The sequence below is a fragment of the Pyrus communis genome, chromosome 12 (genome assembly GCF_963583255.1).
Source record: "Pyrus communis chromosome 12, drPyrComm1.1, whole genome shotgun sequence".
NCBI classification, from domain to species: domain Eukaryota; kingdom Viridiplantae; phylum Streptophyta; class Magnoliopsida; order Rosales; family Rosaceae; genus Pyrus; species Pyrus communis.
The window spans coordinates 24,959,644-24,981,738 of record NC_084814.1 but is presented as its reverse complement, the minus strand read 5'-3'; the positions used below and the strand labels follow the sequence as shown (position 1 = coordinate 24,981,738).

Sequence of the window (22,095 nt, the reverse complement as noted above, 5' to 3'; positions counted from 1 at the left end):
GCGGAAAAAAATTACCCTAACGATGAAAAGATCCCTGCTTAGAAATGTCTGTCTCTGCGCTCGCACTCGTCTTCTCTCTCCTCCCTGCTACAATCCGATCCCTAAAACCCAACTCGGCCCTCCACTCGCTGCTTCGACTTGGCCCAGACACAGCTTTTACTCGACCGAGTCACCCTCACCCAAGAAAGAGGCTTCCAATGGTGCAGGGGATGATGGTGTCGGTAATGAAGGTAATTAAGATTTTCTGAGAAATATAAATTTTGGGTTTTCTGGGAAACTTTTAGCTTTTAATTATCTGCTATTTCCTGTGAAAGTTTTGGAAATTACAATGGCAATTTGATTGATTTAAAGATGCTATTTTTTTGTTTTACGTTTTAATCACTTGTAGTTTGCAGTATTCATGGCTTGGAAAAAGTTGGAATTTGTTGAGTTTCTGGGTTTTTGGGGGGTTTTATTATTTTTATTTGATCCGAAATTTTACATAAATTTTGTTTCTCTCGTGTTTTTTTCCAATAAAAGTTCGATCTTGAAGATTGGTAGGACGAAAGATGTTTACTTTTTTGGAGGTTAAATTTAATATTTCATTCATTTGTTTTGATGATTTGGGGTTTGATGATGTGGTTTCAGAGCTGAAAATGCGAATTGATTCCTACTATAGTGGGAATCAGGAGGCATTGCCATCAATCTTTGAAGCAATTCTGAAGAGGAAGTTGGCAGGGAAGGATGAAGAGACCGATGAGAAATTGATGGAAGAGATTCTCGGACACGGGCAGGAGCCGCTGAGTGATATCGAAGATGAGGTTGAAGCTGATTCCGATGAATTCCCCGGCAGCGTTTAGAAATTTGATGACGATTAAAGGTAATGTGATGAAGGAACAAGGATTAAGTACATTGCATTGTGCAGCAGGCAACTGGTGTTCTGTTGTCCCCTTAGAAAAATGTTGTACAAAAGTAGCAAAACCTCTATGGTTTAGTTTCTTCAAATTGTTTCAGTTTTCGGACTCAGGATGGTATCTGTTTGTCGATGATCTTAGGTTAAGTTAAATGTGTACTTGCAAATTGGCGAAATCGTTGTGCTTACAGAAAAGAAAAGAAGGAATGAAACTCACTTTTATGCAGTCTGCTATGAACATTTTGTTTAGCTAACTGATTGATCTGATGCACCAGTTTCGAAAGATAGAAAACAGAAACTTGAGTTGATCGCAAATGGCGCGAAATGCACAAAAGGAAGCATGAAATCCAGTAGAGCAGACCAACTCTATCATCGAGCAGCAAAACAGACATACAAACAATCGACAGAGGTAGCGAAAAACAGACTGCAAAACGAACTAGGTAGCGAAAAACAGACTGCAAAATGAACTCACTTGTAAAATTGAAGATAGCTAGCTAAAGTTGTTAATCAACGACGAGTGAGGGAGGGAGGGAGAGAGCGAGCAACTCACTTGTAAAATTGAAGATAGCTAGCTAAAGTTGTTAATCAACGACGAGCGAGGGAGGGAGAGAGCGAGCGAGTCAATTGACTACAATCCGATTTTGGTATCGTTTGCCACAGACGGCTGCTTCTGGGGCGTGTTCCGGGACAACTTCCCCTCCATTATCCAAGAACAACCAGAAGAAACTAGGCGTGTAATCGTCCAAATAGGTAAATTAGAATGTCAGTTTTGGCAGCCTAGAACCCAATATTGATGCAGACTTGGTTCACTAACCTTTGAATCCATGGATCTTGCCACGTCACCGATTAACAGAGCACTTGACGGCAATGCTGACGGAAGTATGAAAATGGTGGACTAATATAATTTTAGGTATGAAAGTGAAACGAAAAATAAGGGTACCAAAGTGCCATTTTTGAGAAAACTAAGGTAGTAAGATGAAAATTACTTTATTTTGAAAAATGCATTTTCCAGTTTGGGCAGAGAGGAAAATGAAAGAAAGAAGGCAAAGCGTTCTAATGGAAACCCAAAATCCCAACTTTTGATAAACCCTAGAGAGAGAAAGAACCATGAGACGAACTTTGCTGAGCAATCTCTCTCTCTACACTCGCAATCGCCTTCTCTCTCCTCAAACATTCAACCCAAATCCAACCCCCTCACTCGTCCCACTCGCCCGTTCGACTCAGTCCCTGCTCAGCCGGTTCTTCTCCTCGGAGGGCGACTCCTCCGCCGAAAGCCCCAATCCGGCTGCTGATTCAAGCTTGATCCCAACCAAAAAGAAAGATGCTTCCGTTGAAGTCAAGGACGTCAATAACAAAGGTGACCCAACTCTTATTTTTTCAAGTTTTTTATTACCAAATATTAAAGTTTTGATCTTTTGGATTTTTGGGGTTTTGGGTCTGTAATTTTTTTCCATTCTATAGGAAGAAAGTGTGATTAATTTGATGGAGATTGGATTATTTGGATGTTTTGGCTAATTGGGTTTCTGGTTTAGTACCAAGGAGGGACAAATTTATTGAATTTAAGTGACATTTGTAACTATTTTTCTTTTGCCTTCTAAATAGAGATAAGAACGATTGGGTTTGAAATTTTCGTTGTAATTGTCGTTTTTGGTTTTATAGAGCTGAAGGAGCGGATAGATAAATATTTTAAGGGTGATGAGGAGGCGCTTCCGGCCATACTCGAAGCGATTCTGCAGAGGAGATTGGCTGGGAAGCATGAGGAAACGGATGATGAGCTGATAGATGAATTGCAAAAGCAGCCGTTAGATGATGTTAAGGACCAAGAGTTTGAATCGGATTTTGAGGAATTGCACGACACGGATGAAGAGATTGATGACTTGTATAACGCAAAGGATATAGTCATGAAGAGGATGTCAAACGATGAGTACTTCAACATGGATCCCAAGAAGTGGGATGATATTGTTGAGGATGCAATTAAGCACGGGATTATGAAAAATACGAAGGAGTGTGAAGAGATTCTCGAGGATATGCTTAGCTGGGATAAGCTCCTACCAGGTATACACTTATTTGTGCTGGATGTTTGTGTGTTAAGGTTTATGACATTTCGGCATCTGCCCACAAAATGTTCAAATTTACCATTTGTTTTATCTGTTTTGACATGATTGCACTAGTTGTTTTCTTAGTATCATTATTAATAACATGGCTAGACCTTGCTCAAAGGGTAATTTTCTGTGCATCCAATTGTTAGCTGTCAAGCATTTTCTTTGCTTATCACAGAGATGAATATTGTACCAAAGAGTTTAAATGCCACCGAAGTTGCACGTTTTGATTCAAACTTGCATTTTTTTGTTTTGTTTTGAATAATGTGTAATAGAATTTGTCTTCTCCAGATGACATGAAAAGGAAGGTAGAAGAGAAGTTCAATGACTTAGGGGATAAGTGTGAAAGAGGGGAGATTCAACCTGAAGAAGCTTATGAGTTGTTCAAGGAGTTTGAGGATGAGATTGTCATGGACTATTTGCAGAAGATGGAAGCCGATGGCCCCCCACAATTTGATGAGGCTGATGTGTCTGACAAGAAGGATCTAGCTGACCCACCAGGCGAAGGGCCAATCCTTAGGTGGCAAACACGGGTAGTCTTTGCTCCTGGTGGTGATTCCTGGCATCCCAAGAATAGAAAAGTGAAACTGTCTGTTACAGTGAAAGAACTCGGGCTTTCAAAGCATCAATTCCGTCGGCTCAGAGACTTGGTTGGAAAGCGGTACCATCCAGGGAAAGATGAGCTTACAATTACTAGTGAGAGGTAAGTCAACTGGCAACTGCATGCCCTCTTTCTCTATTATCATTTTCATTATTAATTGGAGTTCTTAGTGGTTGATTGTAGTTTAGAGTGCAGTGCGTGTACCCTAACACCTCCAAGTTCCAACATGGTATTGTTGATTGTGTATTTTATTAGTTAAGCTGAATCAGTGTTTCCGTGATTTCTTGTGAAGGTTTGAACACCGAGAAGAAAATAGAAAGGACTGCCTCAGGACACTTCTTTCCCTCATTGAGGAAGCTGGGAAAGCAAACAAACTGGCTGAGGATGCTCGAGTTTCGTATGTCAAGGAGAGATTAAGAGCAAATCCTGCATTCATGGAGAGGCTGCAGAACAAGACCATGAGATTGCAAGGAAAGAGTGCATTACCTGCTTGAGATCTTGACTTCCAGCAGCTCAAATAAGTTTCTTGGTCTGGGATGACATTTTCTTGACATTCAGTGTTTTAGTTCGTCGACCCCCGCTCTAAGATTATTATTTTGCAATAGAGTCTATACTCCCAAATGGATATTTGGTGCACGGATCGGTACATTTTGCTAGTTGCTAATGTTGGAAGCCAATTGCTTTGCCTTCAAGTCCTTGAAATGTTTACATGGATGTATAACTTGTTAAGATCAGTGTTGTTTTGAAGTTTATGTGCAATTCTTTCAAAGATCTTTTTGGTTCGGCGAGCTCTTTCGCTGTTAACTTAAATGTACTACCAATGAGTTGCTTTTTTAACTAATGAGATGGTTAGTGCTACATTATTATTGCTCAGTCTGTTATTACTTGAAATATGCTTTGCTTCCACCTGGACAACAGATTATCCTCGATTTGGAATCCGATTCTTTCGGAGTGAATGGTTTCTGCATCGATGCATAACGATATGTTTGAGATAAGATTCTGCTACTTTATGAACAACAATATCCATCGTTAAAACTTGAAAAAGTTTAAGGGAACCTGATCTATCATAGGGTTGAGAAGGTTTCTGTCTTCCTTTTTCCACCCCTCCCTCCCCGTACTGCAACGGCGCGCAGTTCCCCCTTTTGCTTTGCCTTTCGATATTCTAAGGCAGTTGATCCTTGACGAATCAAGCACCACGTAAGGCGTCCGGAGTATATTTCAAGTGCTCTGCGGAGATGATAAAAAGTGAAAAGCTTGCACAGAAAGTAAGACAGAAGAGAGGAAAAAGGAAGAAAAAGAAGACACTGAACAGCAACTTGATAGAACCTTACAAAAGGAGTGACAGAGCAAAAAGAAAGCTAGGTTAAACGAATCCTTCGATGTCAAACGAAGCAAGATGAACACTGCAAGGCCTTCGGATTCTCATTCTGTTTCTAGTTATACTTCTTCTCATGGACGAAAGGCGAAATGGAGCGAAAAAGCCACACAGTTTCTCTGCAGCGCCTGTTTGCTGTGCATTTGTTGCCCTTTAACCGTTGTCTGGTGTTGCATCAAGGTACCGTGCAAGGTTGGATCGCACGCGGTGCAGCACGTAACGCGCTGCGCTTGTGGATCAGCTGGGAAGAGAGTGTACGCATCTTACTCTTCGTTTTCGGACGTTGATTTGGATAGTGTGCCTGGTAAGGCACATGATGGTACCACATGCTCTAAAACTCCATGCCAACTCAAAAGGTCGGCACTGCAGCATACAAAACGTTAATTAAAGTTTTAAAATTTGTTTAGCCTTATATTCCTGTGTTTTATAAGATTTAGATGCAGTTGTTTGCCTTATATTTTATTGTATCAGTAATTTAAAGTTTTAAATTACATTATATTGTTGGTCTTCTGATTTTCATCCTGATGTCGAACATATGATTGAAAATTGAAAAAGAAAAAGAAAAATTGGAAGATGTCGAACATATGATTGAAAATTGAAAAAGAAAAAGAAAAATTGGAAAAAAAATGTTTTGTCAAGAATGGGATTCGAACCCATGCCCTTTCGGACCAGTACCTGAAACTGGCGCCTTAGACCAACTCGGCCATCTTGACATTACTGATGAACTTGCGCATTTATACAATTTAGCCGATTGAAATTTTCAATGATTCCTTCACAATATTGTTAGCAATTTCTTTTAGCTTCTCATGCATTTTTCTTTATTTCTAGTCATCGAATTAAACAAATCAAGTAGAAACAACATACAGTAGGAACAAGCATTGTGTGAGAAGTTAAAAACAGTGTATGTTTATCATTTTCATTCTTAAAATTCAAATACTTGTTAACATCTAACATACTTCTCTAAAAATCACTTCCATGACCTAAAAATTGAAGTTAAAAACACTTTTAAATGTTGCAAAGTATTTTACAAAACCTTTCAAGAAGCAATCTCAAACAGGCTCGCAACAACCCCACCAAAACTTGAAGCCTTTTCAATTGAACACCCTTCAAACTAAACCAACGTTTCTCTTATAGATATGCCTTGTAGTTGCAATCTTTCGCGACGTCAATAATCCCCAACCATCAAAATCAATGTTTTCCCTTTACAAAGCATATATAATTAATGTATTCTACAGCATTCCAGATCATAAGGACAGACTGAGGCAAAATAGCAACGAAAATGATGACCACTGAAACAAAGTTATCAGATGAAGGTGCTGCACTTTTATAATTGTTGAGTAGGGTTACAATGTCAACTGATACAATATTTGAACGGAAATTAAATCTCATATTGTTTCTCTAAATTAATTATCGAAGTTGCAAACTTCTCACACTTTAATGATTACGTATTGTAAGGAGATGAATATTTCATGCACCGCATGCTGCTCCGCAGCCTGCCCATTCACCGCCGTCATACTCTGTATCGGTTGCTGTGGTTTTCTCTTTGGACACACCACCCGCACACGAAAAAACTACGGCGGAGACAACACACAGGCTGAGCAAAGCTGCCCATAACACTAACCAGTTAGCGCCACCACCATCACTAATACCTCTCTCGCTCGATACTCTCACCATCTAATCTTTCAAACTATAATTGTGTGTGAGTGTGTGTGTGTGTTACAGGTTGCTGAATGAAAAGCCCTAAGAAAACATCCTTCTCTTTATATATAGGCTTCTTGAATTAATAATAATATATTGTTCTAAAGTCGACATTCCAAGTAGAATTATTTGTTCTTAGTGGGATCTCTGTGTGTGTGTGTGTGTGTGTGTGTGTGTTTACTTTTGGACTTTTGTACGTGATTTTCCTAATTGGGGTGTTTAAGGTGGTAGAATTGGCAGGCAAAAACAGCAGAGCTCAGAGTTTGACACAAAAAATTATGATGGTGGGTTGTTGGGATTGCATTCACATCCCACTCTGGCCTTTTCTGTATTGAAGTTGAATTGTCACTGGAGACAGTGACAGCCAAATTGGTTTTGTGTTTTCTATTCTTTAGCATTGTACAGTACACCAGTGTATATGATGCTTCTATGAACGGTTAAATTGAACATAAATTCAATCATTATGAATGCATCTCCTACACTAGTAGTGTGCTATGGCGACTAAATTAGAATGTTTGAATCGAAACCAACTATTCACTGTAGTACCATGCACTCCATACATTAGTACAACGGCGAGTGTTCTACACTATGACCTTCTACTGTAAACTGATGAGTGATGCTTTGCTTTTTACGAACTGCTAGCTAGATTGGAATGTTTTAATCGAAGCACACAAGTTCCACTGTCTAATGTAATACTAATTTATCCAAACACTGATGCATTATAGAAATTCTACTTTATTAGACTGCATGCGCTCAGCACTTCCGTGAAAATTATCATCACCAAATGGCCATCATTTTCCAATATGTACAATAATTTAAGAGAAGATAAATGTATCCTTTCTGAGATTTTGACTGGAGAAGGCTACAACTAGTCCAAATCTATCTAGGTTAATGGTGACCCATTAGAGATTTAAACTGTAATAATTAATCTGCCTTTATCCTGAGATCCATCTGAGCGATCCCCAGGTGTCATATCTAGTCAGCAGTCATGTAATATTTTACTTATTAGTGGAGTAGATATTAGAAAGCTTGAGGAAGCAGCACTAGAGTTGGCAAACTAATTCATTAGATTGTTAAACGATATTCGTTAAGATCCATTTAATTTGATATCATCATAATATAGACGTAAGATTGATAACGGTGATGATGGTATAATGTAAAATCAAACTAAATGGATCTTAATGAATATCCATTAACAAGGCAATGAGTTGATTTGTAACCTCTAAACAACACCATATATATGTATCCAGGTGGGCTTTGCTTCTGCTGCATATCATGCATGCATGTGTCAATAATGTACAGAATGGGACTGCTCATGGCAAATTTGACCTTTTACGGATGGAATTTGATAGACATTTACTCGATCGGGAACATGTTCGGGGCCAGCCAAGAAAATGGGAACCATTTCACAAAGCCTAAAGTGATCAACTAATCAAATGGAACCAATGCTGTAGTATTGATATATATACATGTGTATTATACAGTTTTATATATGCACATATATAATGTGTTTTATTTACACAAATCTTCACACAGTGAGTGATACATGTGTTCCATGGTATGAATAGTCCATGGGATTATAGTTTCATCTGTTTTTCTTGTCTTTCACTGGACCTCTAGGAATTTTGTTGAGAAATTGAGAATCAAACTTTCTGTACGATCTCTTTATCTCTCGGCTGATTTTTCCGGCTAAATGATCAACGTCTTCCTCAAATCGCTCGTAGAGGAATGGTAGCGTTTCCAAGCAGATGAACCCTTCATTTGCAAGCAAACAAAGTGCCAATTAGTTAACCTAATTGAATAAATCACGGATCCGCCCATATACATACACGTATATATACATATATACGTATATATAAAATAGAATAAGGTGACAAAACTTCTTACCCAAGTAAAGAAGATTCAGAAAGCTGAAATAGTTTCCGATCACAGACAAAATATAGAGACAAATGATTGTCTGAAAATGTAAAGAGAATGAGTTGTTAAATCTGTTAATTAGTACCAAGTTTAGTCATTAACCAAAACAGGTAATTGGTTTTTAATTATTAAAAAACTTCCAATATACCAAGAAGAAGAATGGGAAGTCTCTTCCACATGCACTATCAAGAACTCTTGATAAGAAGTGGTTGAATCCTTTATGGACAGTGGAAGCTACTTGTTTGAATGTGTTTTCATGTAATATCATTTGAGGTACCATAGGCGGCGGACTGCATGGATAAATATGTTAATTATTCAATCTAAATAAAACTAATTTAAATTGTTAAGCTGATATCATAAGAGTTAATCAATTAGCAAAAATGAGATCGAGAATGTTACAATTTGAATATTTCTGCAGCCATGCGCCATATGAAGATTACCAACAATGCGGTAATCGAGATGTGACAGAGGAGCGTCACGAAATTGTACTCGACAACTTCGAAAAGAAACCAGATTACCGTCATGGCAATTAAAAGCCCAGCTGATACATTTATATTCCTCCACAACAACACATCCGCCACTGCAAAATAAATGTGATTAATTACTACTCTATCACATTTAATTCAAGAACATGATTATTAATTAGCAGATCACATGAATGAAGATGATATACAGCGTTACATATACCTTTTCCACCTCCAAGAACATGATATATCGGCCTTTCACGTCCGAAGAGCTTTGCACCGTGAATTACTCCATCGTCATCAGAATCCGACGAATATACTAATCCCGGCCTTCTAGACATACCTTCTCAATTGATTAAACTTAATTATTTGTATGAGTGCTGCTAATTAATGATACATGTTCATCATCACCAAGTTATATATGATCGTGATTCATGAGAGGGGTTCTCAGCTTGGTGGCCAAGTAAGCTTGTATAAAGTAAGGAATGGCTTGGGGAATTGGCTTGAATATTTTTCAAGGTTGCTTTGCATGCCCGCTAGAACAATTGGAAAAGCATAGTACTTGAACTTGTCTTGGATGACTAGTTCTCCTTGACGTTCCACCACGTTCCATGCTAATCGATGCCTCCTACAAACGTTTTTCATCCAACTTTTACAAAGTGATATTCTAAACTAATCTAATTTGCTGAGAAGGAGATTTGTGCTTGAATAAAATAGACGAACATATTGCTCTCATTAACTAGCTTGTACTTTGCATTGTATCTTAAACTAACTTAATTTGTTGGAAAGGACATTTGTGCTTGAATAAAATAAACGAACATACTGTTTTGACAAATTGGCTCGACTTGCTTTGCGTTAATTAGATTGGCTCTGAATGTAGTTTTTCTACTGTTTTTAGCGAGAGAGAAAGCAAGAAAAAAGCCAAAGCTCTACAACTTTGTCGATCAGCAACGTAAATTAGATAATCATTCATTCATATTTTGTCCTTTTGGCAACTTTAACCTAGTAACTATTGTCACTTTTCTTAGAATATGGTCCCACGTCAACTTCATACTTAGACACCAATTAATTGATTAGTCTTTTTTCGTTAATTAGAAATTACTTAATAAAATTTAAAAACACTTCTAATCCACAACCACAAAGTAATCTTTGGGCACATCGAAGGGACACTCTTGAGGATAGGAATATTGGATCGGTTTCTTATGATTTAGAGTAATGTGTTGATTTGATATCTAAATTATTACTTAGGTGAAAGTTAAGTCGTTAAATTATTTTTAAAATAAAAAAGTTTTTAAACTCATTAAAAGCTGTCAATTCATCCTTATTATAAGATACAAAGTTATTCTATTTAATTTTGCATTACTTTAAATCATGTGATTTGCATATGAATATGTGATACACTTTCTAGAATAAATGTACAATTTTTAATGAGTTTAGTAACTTATTTTTTCGAAAAAAAAATAATAGAGTTAATTTTAATGGGAAAATTTTGAGAAAATAATGGTATTACCCCGAAAAATGTATCATATGACTTAAATTAAACGAGAAATTGGATACCATAAATTTGAATCTTATATTAAGGATAAAATTGACAATTTTTAATAAGTTTAAAGAATTATTTTTTCGAATAAAAAATTCAAGAACTATTCAATAATAATTTAAAGATTAAATTGACAATTTACTCTTTTATTTATGAAAAGAATTAAGAACAATTTCCCGAAAAAGTTATGTTGTAATCCATCATCCATTCTCACATTTTCAAGTACATGCGTCCTTTACCTTTTACCTAGAAAAAGAAAACATTGAACCCAGTACTTGCAACACGTTTTTGTAATGTCAGAATCATTTTGTGGGGCAAGTAAAAAACTAACTCATCTTCTTCGACCAGGGTTATTGGAGTGGGACATGGAGTAGGATTTTTTTTTTTTTTCTTTTATTTCTCTTATTTTCTTTTTATTCTTATTTCAACGGTTACGGTTAAGTTACGTTAATATCTTATATTAATTTTTTTTTATAGAAAGAGAAAGATAAAATAAAAAATGTGAGAAAAGGGAATGAAAAGAGGAGATGAGAGAATCTTAAACCGTTAGGTATTGTCGGATATCTAAATAGAATCAATGATTTTTGTGATAAATACAAAAAGATAAAACACCAAAAATTCTAGGATTTTTCGGAGTATGAAAAAATATAGGTGTTTAAATAGTTAGATCCTAACTTTTATAAAATTTTCAATAAAAATCTAAAAACAAATTGAACCGCTCATAATATTTTACTAAGAAAAATAACTTATATAACACTAATTTACCGCAACGAAGAAATCCCGAGTAAACACAGATGCATCCACCAGGACCACCACTTCACGGTCAGCACACAAAGACACAAGGACAAACTACAATGAGCAGTTCAAATAATTAATAATCGAAACATAAAAAAATCAAAATTTGAATTAAAAAATTGCCACCAGTCGTATTCTGGTCAGCCGAAGCTCCGTGCAACAACAAGAACAATTTCAAGCAGCTATGCAGATCCTCCTCACAAACCAATCAAAGCCCTCCAGAAGTCCGTGAACCAATAATCCGTGGCTAAAGAGCAAACACCACGAGTCCCTATCGAACGGGATCAATTGGGTTTTCTCTCCACTCACCTACCAACTCTCTGCTCCTCTGCTCCGCTCCTCCTTCCACTCAAAACCCCAAAAAACCAAAACCTTTTTCGAGATTCACCCCAAAAATGGCTCTGGTCACCCCCACCACTTTTGGGTTCTACAACCTGCTGGAAACCTTCACGGTGAACGTGCAGAGAGCAGAGAACCGGCCGCTGAACGTGCCGCTGACTGCACCGTTCACGATTGCGACTTCGCGGCTGGAGAGGGTGGAGAATGTGGCCGTGCGGGTTGAGTTGAGTAACGGGTGCGCGGGGTGGGGTGAAACTCCGATCTTGCCCTTTGTGACTGCAGAGGATCAGCAGACAGCCATGGTTAAGGCTAAGGAGGCCTGCGAGTTCTTGCTTCGCAGTCCGGCGATGACGTTGGGTTCGGTTTTGGGGGAGATTGGTGGGATTCTTCCTGGATATGAATTTGCTTCTGTGAGTATATGAGTGGAAAGATTACCTTTTAACGCTTACATGATTGGGTTTTTACTTTTTTTACTGTGATATTGGATAAATTTGCAGTTAAATTTAGCTGGAATTTGGTTATACTAGACATCTTATCTTTTGTTTGTTTGCTGAGAAAATGTAGGGAAAATGTATAGAGGAAGTGAGAGTAGTTGTTAGAGTGAATGGTTTTCCCGGGAAAGTCCTTAACTGAGTTGAGTGTGCCTAGTGGGAGCAAGTTTTTCCTTTGCTTTGGGAACTCTCTTTTTTATTGGCTTTGTACAAAATTTCGTTTGCTTAAGTCAGCTTTTTGATTGGCTTTTCGATCGTGATCACACGAATCTTATGCAGTTTTTGTTGTAAACCAGCAGAATTCATGTGGCAGTTTGATGTCCTTGTAGGGAAAGTTCTACACTTTTTTATATGTTTATTTGTTTGTTTTGGTGTTTGAGAAATGAACAACTTTGGTATTGAATTTAGTTGGTATTGGGATGCGAAAATCTTATCTTTGTTTGTTTGCTGAGAAAATGTAGGAAAAAAGAGAAGTGGAAGTGAGAGTAGTTGTTAGAGTGAAGGGTTTATTTGTTGGTTTTGGTGTTTGAGTATTGTATTTTGATTGGATGTGGTGGTTTTGTGAATTGAACAATTTTTGTGTTGAATTTAGTTGGAATTTGGGTATAAAGATCTTATCTTTTGTTTGCTTGCTGAGAAAATGTGGGGAAAAGAATAGAGGAAATGGGAGTAGTGTTACAGTGATGGTTTTTCCGTGGAAAGTTCACATTTTGCACCCCAACTTGTAACATTTAGGCTTAACTGAGTTGAGTGTGATTAGCGTAAGCAAGTTTAGGCTTTGTACAAAACTTGGTTTTCTCAAGTTAAGCATTTTGTTTGGATTTTCGATCCTGATCACATGAATCATATGCAATTATTGATGAAAATCAGCAGAACCACTTGTTTGGCAATTTGATGTCTTTATGTATAGCATTATTAAGGGTTTTCAAAATCTTATATATCGGTATTTCAATTCAAGGTTAGGGCAGGAGTTGAGATGGCAATTATCGATGCAGTTTCTATGAGTATTGGTGTCCCTTTGTGGAGACTATTTGGTGGAGCTTCAAACACAATAACTACTGATATAACAGTTAAGCTCTTCTTCTAGTAACTCTGGCAGTTAAAATTTGCTTTATACAGTGACATGTGGACTGAACTTTATATGTGCAGATTCCGATTGTTTCTGCAGCTGAAGCTGCTAAATTAGCTTCAAAGTACCGTGAACAAGGATTTAAGACTTTAAAGCTTAAGGTGGGAAAGAATTTGAATTCAGACATAGAAGTCCTTCAAGCTATACGTGATGTTCACCCTGATTGCTATTTTATCTTGGATGCTAACGAAGGATATAACTCCGATGAAGCTATCCAAGTTCTTGAAAAATTACATGGTAAATGATGCAGAGAAGTGAAGTTACTATTATTAGCATGTGTGTCTGCAAACAGAATATTGAAAAGTCGAAAAAACTCATGTAAAACCCTATAAATGAGTTTCTCAAATATTTTCTTGTTTTTTTTACTTTCAGAGGTGGGAGTGAGTCCTCTTCTCTTCGAACAACCAGTTCATAGAGATGATTGGAAAGGCCTTGGAAATGTTTACCGCGTTGCGAAAGACAAATATGGCGTATCAGTTGCAGCTGATGAGAGCTGTCGAAGTTTAGCTGATGTTAAGAAAATAGTGGAAGAAAATCTTGCTGATGTAATTAACATTAAACTTGCTAAAGTTGGGGTTGTTCGAGCCCTTGAAATCATCGAGGTAGCAAAGGCAGCGGGACTGGATCTGATGATTGGTGGTATGGTTGAGACTAGACTGGCCATGGGTTTTGCTGGCCATCTTGCTGCTGGCATGGGGTGCTTTAAGTAAATATCATTTTCCTTTCCATAAAAGATAAAATTGTTTGCATTTCCTGCTGGTTTTGTTAGTTTCCTGAAATTCTTTCGCTTTCTATTTCCACATCCATCAGTAAGTGTTTGCATTCTGTACAGGTTTGTTGACCTAGACACGCCCCTGCTGCTATCAGAAGATCCGGTTCTGGGGGGTTACGAAGGTATTGCGATTTCTCTATAACTTTCAAAGCATTTTTCCATCCGTTGATTTATGCTCATCATCGAGCCCTTGGTTATGTTTTTTCATTTTGTGGCAAGTTTCGGGTGCGGTTTATAAGTTCAGAAATGCCAGAGGCCATGGTGGATTTCTGCACTGGGACAATATTGATTGGTAAGTCAAAATGTTATCTAATTTTCAGTCGGAGAAATGTTTTCGCAAATGTAACTAACAAAGAGTTCATTGTTATCCTTTTTCGCTCTAACCATGTAGCGTTATCTGCAGACACGAAGCTGGCAACCCAACATTTTAAACTCTGAGCAGCATTTGATGGGGGGGGGGGTGAAACAACTCCCGGAGGTGGAGCTTTTCAAGTGCTGTTGTTTGTTCTCAAGATGAAACATTTGAATTCGTAGATCAGAATAGCATTCGGCATTGCAAATTTCCACGCTATAGCTTAGCTGATTAGTCTGTGTAAGTAGGCAATGTGGATCCATTTTTCAGTCTTGTTGATTAGTCTTGTTGTACCTTGCGTAGTCTATCCGATTAGATATCGGTCTTGAATTATGTTTGTCAGTGTCCGGAAGGAATGCTATTACTGTCGTGATTGCGAAGAGAACTTTGAATCTTGAATAACAATCCTTACACTATTTGAAGAACGTAAATGGCGTATTTTCTACAATTGAAGAGTATATGAAGTTTGGTAGGCTGTTTGGTAGAGGAACCAGAGGCTTCTACAGAACAAGAACATGAATCATTGAAAGAGCACTTCAATGGACAATGATGCTTCCTCAATTCCAATTCCCATGTACATGAGATTTTACAACGAAAAAATGCAACACGCAAAACGAGGCGACTTCGTGTATGCAGAAAGAAGAGAACCCAGTCGCATGAAAAACGAGGCGAACTTCGTGCGTCCAAAGATAGGGAGTATTCAACTCACAGCAACAAGGTAGGCTCTATGCATGCACGTAAAACGAGGCGGGCTAGACGCACGAAAAAATGCGGCACGCAATACGAGACATGCTTTGTGCACGCTAAATGAGGCGAACCCGGGTGCACATAAAATGAGGCAGGCTCCGCTCACAAAAGGATGAACTTTTATCACGCTAAACAAGGCGGTCTTGGTGCACGAAAAATGCAGCTCGCAAAACAAGGCACACTCTGCGCCAGCAAATGAAGGCAGGCTCCATTTACAGAAAATGAGACGGGCTTCCATGCATGTGAAATGAGGCCGCTCGGAGCACAAAAAATGAGAGATTTTTGGCATGCAAAACAAGGCAAGCTTAGTGCATGAAAAAATTGGCACGCAAAACTATGCAAGCTCGAGTGCACGAGTCAACCATTGTTGCATGCATGATGCATTGGTTCTAGGTGTGGAGCTTATGTAAGCGGTTATCAATATGGGGTAGGTTTAGTTTTAATCTCATGGTCAACCATTGTTGTTCGTACAAACCAATTATGTTGGTGATAGGGCATTTATAGGGGGTAGGGTTTAGTTTTATTGTCGTACGAACCATAGATGTCGAGGTAAGGCATTTGTAGGGGGTAGGTTTAGTTTTAATCTCATGGGTCGACTGTTGTTGCTCGCATGAAGCATGGGTGTTGGGGGTGGACATTTATAGGCCGCTACCAATAGGTGGTAGGGTTTCGTTTTAATCTTAAGGGTCAACCAGGACCCGGTTGCCTTGACGATGTTGCCATGGGTGGGGCATTATAAGCTACTATCAACCATGATAGAATTCACACTAAAGTCGTAACTTTTAACATAGTAACCCCTTCTTAAAAAAATAAAAAATAAAATTTTTTTTTTTTTGGGCTTCCACTACTTCATTAAACCTCATGGGCTTCCATTGCTTCGGTTGTGTCTTGGGCTTTTCCGAGGGCATGAGTTTGGACTGCATCCCCCTCCTCTTAAGTCATTAATTTTATTTACTTATTTTTAAATTTTCGTTTTTCCCATACAACAACACCAAACTATCATCTTCATGTTCTACAAAATGAATTTTCAGTGAAAATTTTCTTATAATCCTTGTCAAAAAACTCAAAAGCAAGGATATAAATCTAAATCTAAAGCTATAGGTATTTGAATTTAAAAGTAACGTAGGAAGAAAAAAATTCAATGGAAAAAGAAAAAAGGAGGAGAAAATAAAAAAGGATACGATCGGTACTTTTGTACCGATTATTTTAATATATTGTCGCTATAACCTTACATACTTTACTTGATTCAAGTCGCTAGTTTCATATCGATCCCAATTTTCAATTTTTTTCTTTTTCTGTTTTTTTTTCTTTTGTTAATTTTCTTTTATTTCATTTTTTTTGTTTTAAATTTATTATTATTAAGTGGATAACGAAGGATTCGAAACTATTAGAATAATTTAGAGGAACGGGGGTTAAAACTCGGGACGCATAAGTGAAAATCAAACACCTTATCCACTAGGATGTCGACCGCATGCAATTTTCTTTTATTTCTCATACAATAACAGCAAACTATCATACTTATGTTCTTCGAAATATACTTTTTTGTGTAACATCTATTATAATTCATATTTAAACACTTGAATCACAGATTTGAAACCCAAATTTAAAGATATTTTTCTATTTAAACGGTTTCGATTATTTCTCTCCCGCAGGAGGCCCCCATCTCCCCCTCCCCCCCCCCCCCCCCCACACCACCAAAAAAAAAATCCCATCCTTCGCCGCCGACCCTTGCTCTGGTTGGAGTCGGCTGGCTTTCCCAGCTGCTTCTCCTCTCTAGCTCGTTACCCACGCTCTCTAGTCCCCCTTTCCCCCCCTCGCCCTTTTCCCTCTTGCTGCATCCCAAGCCGTTACCCACACCTTCAAGTCCCCCACTTCCCCCCTTCCCCCCTTCCCCCCTTTCAAACCTTCCTTTCCACTTTCTTTTTCTCCTCCTCCTCTGTTTTTATCTTTTCCTGTGGGGCTTTGGTTCTGATTTACTTTTGGCTTTTTGAGCTTTGTCTCAATCTTCTGAGCTTGTCTCAGTTCGGAACCTTCAGACACCTCTCTTGCTCCGATGCTTCTTTCCGTCGCATGTCCACAACTACCAACCACTGCTACTCGGCCCGGGGTGCTTCACCTCGACGACGTGCTTATGTTTTGGGTGGCTGTTATAGTACATTTTGCACTATTTGGTATGATTATGGGAGCGCTCATTGTACGGTGGCTCGCTCACCCCCATTTTCCATTGATCCAGTTGCTATTTTTGGTTCGTTTTCTTGGTGGTGGCGGTCTTGCGAGGGAGGCGTATTTTGGTGGCGGCAACTGGTTTCCTCTTTAATTTTAAGGTTTCTGTTGTTTTTCAGTTATGCTCTTTTGGGCTTTCATGTTGTATTTACTTTTTCTTGATGGGCTTATATTTTGGTTGTGGGATGCGTTTTGGACTCTCCTTTCTTTGTACTTGTCTGTTTGTTTAATGGAAAAGTATCTTAGTTTGTCCAAAAAAAAAAAAAAGATATTTTTCTATTTTTCAACTTTAAAAATCAATAAAAAATAGTTTTGAGACCTAATAAAATGTATGATCACGTTCAAAGGTCTTGCAATATTTTTCCTTAAATCCGACGCAAAATATTTCCTAAAGCTAAAATTTCAATTTTTTCACAAAAACTGTGAATTATAACCCACAGTTTTCCAATCGATTTTGAGAATTTTTACAACATTTGTTATAAACCAAAGTTAGAGTTATTCTATTTGCACCACATGTTTCCTAAAATTAATTTAGGACATTCCCAAGATTTCAAACACCTAAAAATTTCTTTGGGGACCGCGTTAATAGTTTTCATATTTTGTAACTTTAAAAATCAATGAAAAATAATTTCGGGACCTAATAAATGATCTAATCACATCTAAAGGTTATTGTGAAGTAATTACTCGTGGTAGGACAATGTTAAAAATTAGTTTCCTATAAAGCTATCTTTGATTAATGATTGAAAATGAGTTCGTTATAGTGTCATATGTTAGTGAGATCACATTTTGTCAATCACATATCATCTTTCAAATAGAGGTGGAATTCATAATACAAGTAGGTCTTGCCTCTATTAAAAAATGATTTAATGTGTTCTACAAAATATAGTCTCCTTAACATTTTCTGTTCGCTATATTCTCTAGTATTGGGAGTTATGGCTAGTTTGGGGTTGCTTAAATTTTTTTAAAGAAGCTCCATTAAAAATAGGGTGTCTTAAATGTGTTTGGTAAATATTTTTTTTATTTATTTTTTTTCAAAATCATGGGTGGGTCTAAAACAGCAGAAACAGTTCTACACATGCTTCTAAAAAAATGTTGCTTCAAAGGTAAACAATACCAAACAATGAAAGTTTTATAGTGACAATCCTACCCTCATCTTTTTTATTTTTTATTTTTTGCTAAAAGAACTTATAGCAATTCAATTTACCAAACACTTATCTGTTTTTTTTTTCACAACTGTTTTTTTTACAGTGCAGCAGACACAATTTTGAAAAAAAAACACAACAATCCCCAACTAGTTACTGTAGTTGAATGCCTGATTGTTCGAAAATATATTTCTTACTTGCGGCATTAATCATTATGCTCAGATTGGTATAATGACACATGCTTCGTCCGACAGAAATTGGTAAACTTTTCTTTGATTCATTTCAAGTCTATGCAAGCACAGTTCAGAATTTAAACCACATCTCAAAAAATACATAAACTTTTTTGAATTTTGCTCAAAAATTCAACCCCTCCACATCGAAAGTTTGACAGAATAAATTACAACATATACTAAATGGTCCTACTCATAATTGCGTCAAAGCTTTTTTGTCATAAATCTTAACACCATCCAAACTATGTATATAATTACGTTGAAGGTATCAATGTGATTAGTAATAGATTGATAACTTGACTCCAAAAACTTTGAAAACATAAGTTCTATGCCAGGTTAGATTCCTTGAACAATTTTCCATGTTTATGTGGTTAGAATACAAGTTTATTAGAGTTTTACAGATTTTCTATGAGTAAATTTATAAAACTGAGCTTTACTTTTGTGGAATTACCTGTGATTGTGAGCTTATCATTGTTGTGACACTATCTATCAAGTATCAAAGGACAGATCTTGACTAAAGTAGGATAAATAATAGAGTACTCACTTATCAGTTGAGCATGACAACTGCATGTTGTCTAATATTCTAGTAGATACGGTGTTGGGGTTGTGCTTATGCATCTCGGGTTCAAAAATTAGGTGTATAAACAGAATTATGTACCTTATTTTGCTTATTCGGCTAAATTTGCGAGTTGAAGACTTGAACCGCTAACATCCGTCACATGGTAAACTACCGCATCTCAGGCCCCTGACTGATTCTACCATAGAGGCCAATGATAGACAATAACCACCCCCACCCTCCGCCACACGAACATAGCTTACAACTTTCATCATAAGTGCTCTCCAAAGAGCAACTCTTCTCAAAATATTTATCATCTCCTAAATTATTGTAATAGTTTCGAACTCTTCCCCTTCTTTTAATAAATAATTAAATTAAAGATAAAGTTGAGCATGACAATTAAACAAGTTAATTAACCATGATTTGAATGCCCCACATATAATCATATCCCCAAGCACTCCCCATAATTTGACCTTGAATGCCCCACATTAAGCCACTACTCTCCTAATCATTCGTGTTTCACGCCGATTTCATAAGCTTTTTTCACGAACAACATTGATAATTACCAGCACTCTACAATCTAAAATGTACTTAAAAGTGATGGGATTGTAGTATGCTTTGCCAATTGGCATGCATGCCTATATACTATAATAACTTTGTTTTTATTTTTTATGAAAGGATGATAATAGATCGGGCGAGTCAACTACACATAAGATATGGTCATCGGACTACGATACTAGTCTTACTCTCTAAACCCGCACTAGGTGGATATGAAGAACTAAGACTCCGGGATTAGTCATCAACCCTAAAGTAGGTTACTGCCTTCCCGCTTAGAGCAATTAGAAAGAGTTCTCTCTCTCCAATACAAAGACCCATGTCCCCTAAAATCATCCATGCATGCCCATATACTATATTAACCTAGTACAAGAAAAATTCTGATTTCCGACAAAGTTTATATGGCCACACAAAGAATCAAGACTCCCTTTTGAGAAACTTTCTTGTACAAATTGAAGGGATTATCTTTGTCTTCCACCAAGAGATAAGGAATTCGACATAGCTTGTGATGCATATTTCAGATGAAATGAAAGTTCAAAGAGAGACAGACACAGGCGCCTACAAAGGCAAAAGAGCAAATGTCTACATCCTAAAAATCGATCAAATCCAAAAAAGCTAGTCTATTCATCTACTCGTTTTTTTCACGTCTAAGTGAATTTGAAGTGCAATGTACATAATTATTTTCACCACCAATTTCTTTAGATTAATTTACAAAGCAAACTTGCATGATGCGGTTACGCTGCACTTGCGGTTATCCAATTGTTGGAATGCCGGTCAACTGGTATACATTGATCTGGCAATTGATCAAGACTGATAAATGTAAGTGCAGTTAACCGTATGAGAGAAAAACTACAAAATATGTATAAAATGAGGCTTAAATTGTTTAATGAGAGTACTTATAGATTAGGTACACACATTGTAAGGAGCTCAAAAATGAGTTAAAGAATTTGCATTACGGATATCAAGGATGGTGATGATGATTAGTGATTATAAGCATGATTACACAAAACTCCAAGTGCATGGTCAAATTAATGATTAAAGCATGTGGGGTGGTTGCAATATTTTGATTAAAATTCGCCAAAATTTTCACAAAACAACGTCATTTTGATGATGCATTTTTGCTTACCATCCTACTTGTTATCATTTGATGAATTTAAATTTTAAAATTCATGTCTATTTACTACACAAATATTAAAATTAAACTCATTAAAAAATAATAAATAAAATAATGAGCATTACCATCGCATGATAACGGTGATAAAAAAAAATTCCTGTCACCGAAAGGCGCATGAGCATGCTTGTAGAGTGTAGGTTGAGTTTGTGTTCCACTTTCATACACTAATCAAAATTCTAAGTTCACTACAGAATTGGCAATCATTGTGGATAAGTTCACTGTAGAAGTTGCAATCATTGTGGATATACGTGCTTAGACAAGTAATTTTCGCACACTTTTTTCTTTTCTTGCATATTATAGATTTTGTGATATAATTAAAAGTTAACAAGTTCTCGGTGACACCTGAATAAATCAGCCAGTCAAATTATCAAAATTTAAGTTTACCACCAAATTGGCAATCGTTGTTGATATAAGTGGCATTTATCGAAAGAAAGTGAATTCCGCCTTTTTGCGCACTCATATACTTTGTGATATAACTAAAGGTTAGCAGATCTTACATTTAACGAACACTCAGAATAAATATTACACATTAAGTGGAACGAAGATACTAAACCAGTGGTTGATTGTGTATTTGGTTAAAAGGTAAACTAAATTATAACAAATATGCGTCCCATTTTCCACTAAGAAGGAAAAAATAGTTTGTCCTTGAGATTTTTCGATTCGAAATACTAACATATCACTGAATCAACCAATTACTTTTCGAGTAAATTTTTATGTCTCAGCCACTCGTCACATGTTGTTATCAATTCACACATGTTATTATTTTATACTAAAAGGCTAAAAGAAAATCGGTGGTTATTATTCAATTAGTTTATCTCCACTATAAATAGAGAGGGGAGCCTAAGCCAAATGCATCACTCAAGCATCCTTAATAATTTGGACATTCTTGTTGGAGTTGAGTTGAGTTGAGTTTGAGTGAGAATGAAGCAGGCATCATATTCTTCCTACATTGCAATTGCACTGTGTACTGTGGTGCTGCTGCTGCTGGCCACAGCGCCGGTGTC

The 22,095-nt window shown here is 37.1% G+C and overlaps 4 protein-coding genes and 1 non-coding gene across 5 annotated transcripts; 3 read left to right on the top strand and 2 right to left on the bottom strand.

The window, feature by feature from the left end:
• On the top strand, nt 1–1,108 carry LOC137711584 (uncharacterized). Its single transcript, XM_068450836.1, has 2 exons — nt 1–230; nt 628–1,108. The coding sequence occupies exons 1-2, from the start codon at nt 23–25 to the stop codon at nt 837–839; spliced, it is 420 nt and encodes a 139-aa protein (XP_068306937.1). The 5' UTR covers nt 1–22; the 3' UTR covers nt 840–1,108.
• Nucleotides 1,109–1,883: 775 nt separating this feature from the next.
• LOC137710985 (uncharacterized) lies at nt 1,884–4,465 on the top strand. The gene is made up of 4 exons (XM_068450172.1): nt 1,884–2,249; nt 2,552–2,947; nt 3,283–3,694; nt 3,885–4,465. The coding sequence occupies exons 1-4, from the start codon at nt 2,000–2,002 to the stop codon at nt 4,084–4,086; spliced, it is 1,260 nt and encodes a 419-aa protein (XP_068306273.1). The 5' UTR covers nt 1,884–1,999; the 3' UTR covers nt 4,087–4,465.
• A 1,134-nt stretch (nt 4,466–5,599) lies between these two features.
• Nucleotides 5,600–5,680, bottom strand: TRNAL-CAG (transfer RNA leucine (anticodon CAG)). Its single transcript has one exon. It is a non-coding gene; the product is annotated as a tRNA-Leu (tRNA).
• A 2,424-nt stretch (nt 5,681–8,104) lies between these two features.
• Nucleotides 8,105–9,412, bottom strand: LOC137709749 (reticulon-like protein B9). The gene is made up of 5 exons (XM_068448727.1): nt 9,270–9,412; nt 8,982–9,162; nt 8,731–8,872; nt 8,553–8,622; nt 8,105–8,420 (listed from the first exon to the last, which is right to left on the bottom strand). The coding sequence occupies exons 1-5, from the start codon at nt 9,385–9,387 to the stop codon at nt 8,251–8,253; spliced, it is 681 nt and encodes a 226-aa protein (XP_068304828.1). The 5' UTR covers nt 9,388–9,412; the 3' UTR covers nt 8,105–8,250.
• Nucleotides 9,413–11,492: 2,080 nt separating this feature from the next.
• LOC137711026 (L-Ala-D/L-amino acid epimerase-like) lies at nt 11,493–14,889 on the top strand. The gene is made up of 7 exons (XM_068450220.1): nt 11,493–12,130; nt 13,170–13,280; nt 13,361–13,577; nt 13,713–14,046; nt 14,173–14,234; nt 14,332–14,404; nt 14,516–14,889. Coding segments are annotated over exons 1-7 (1,152 nt in total). The 5' UTR covers nt 11,493–11,776; the 3' UTR covers nt 14,517–14,889.
• Nucleotides 14,890–22,095: the final 7,206 nt, after the last annotated feature.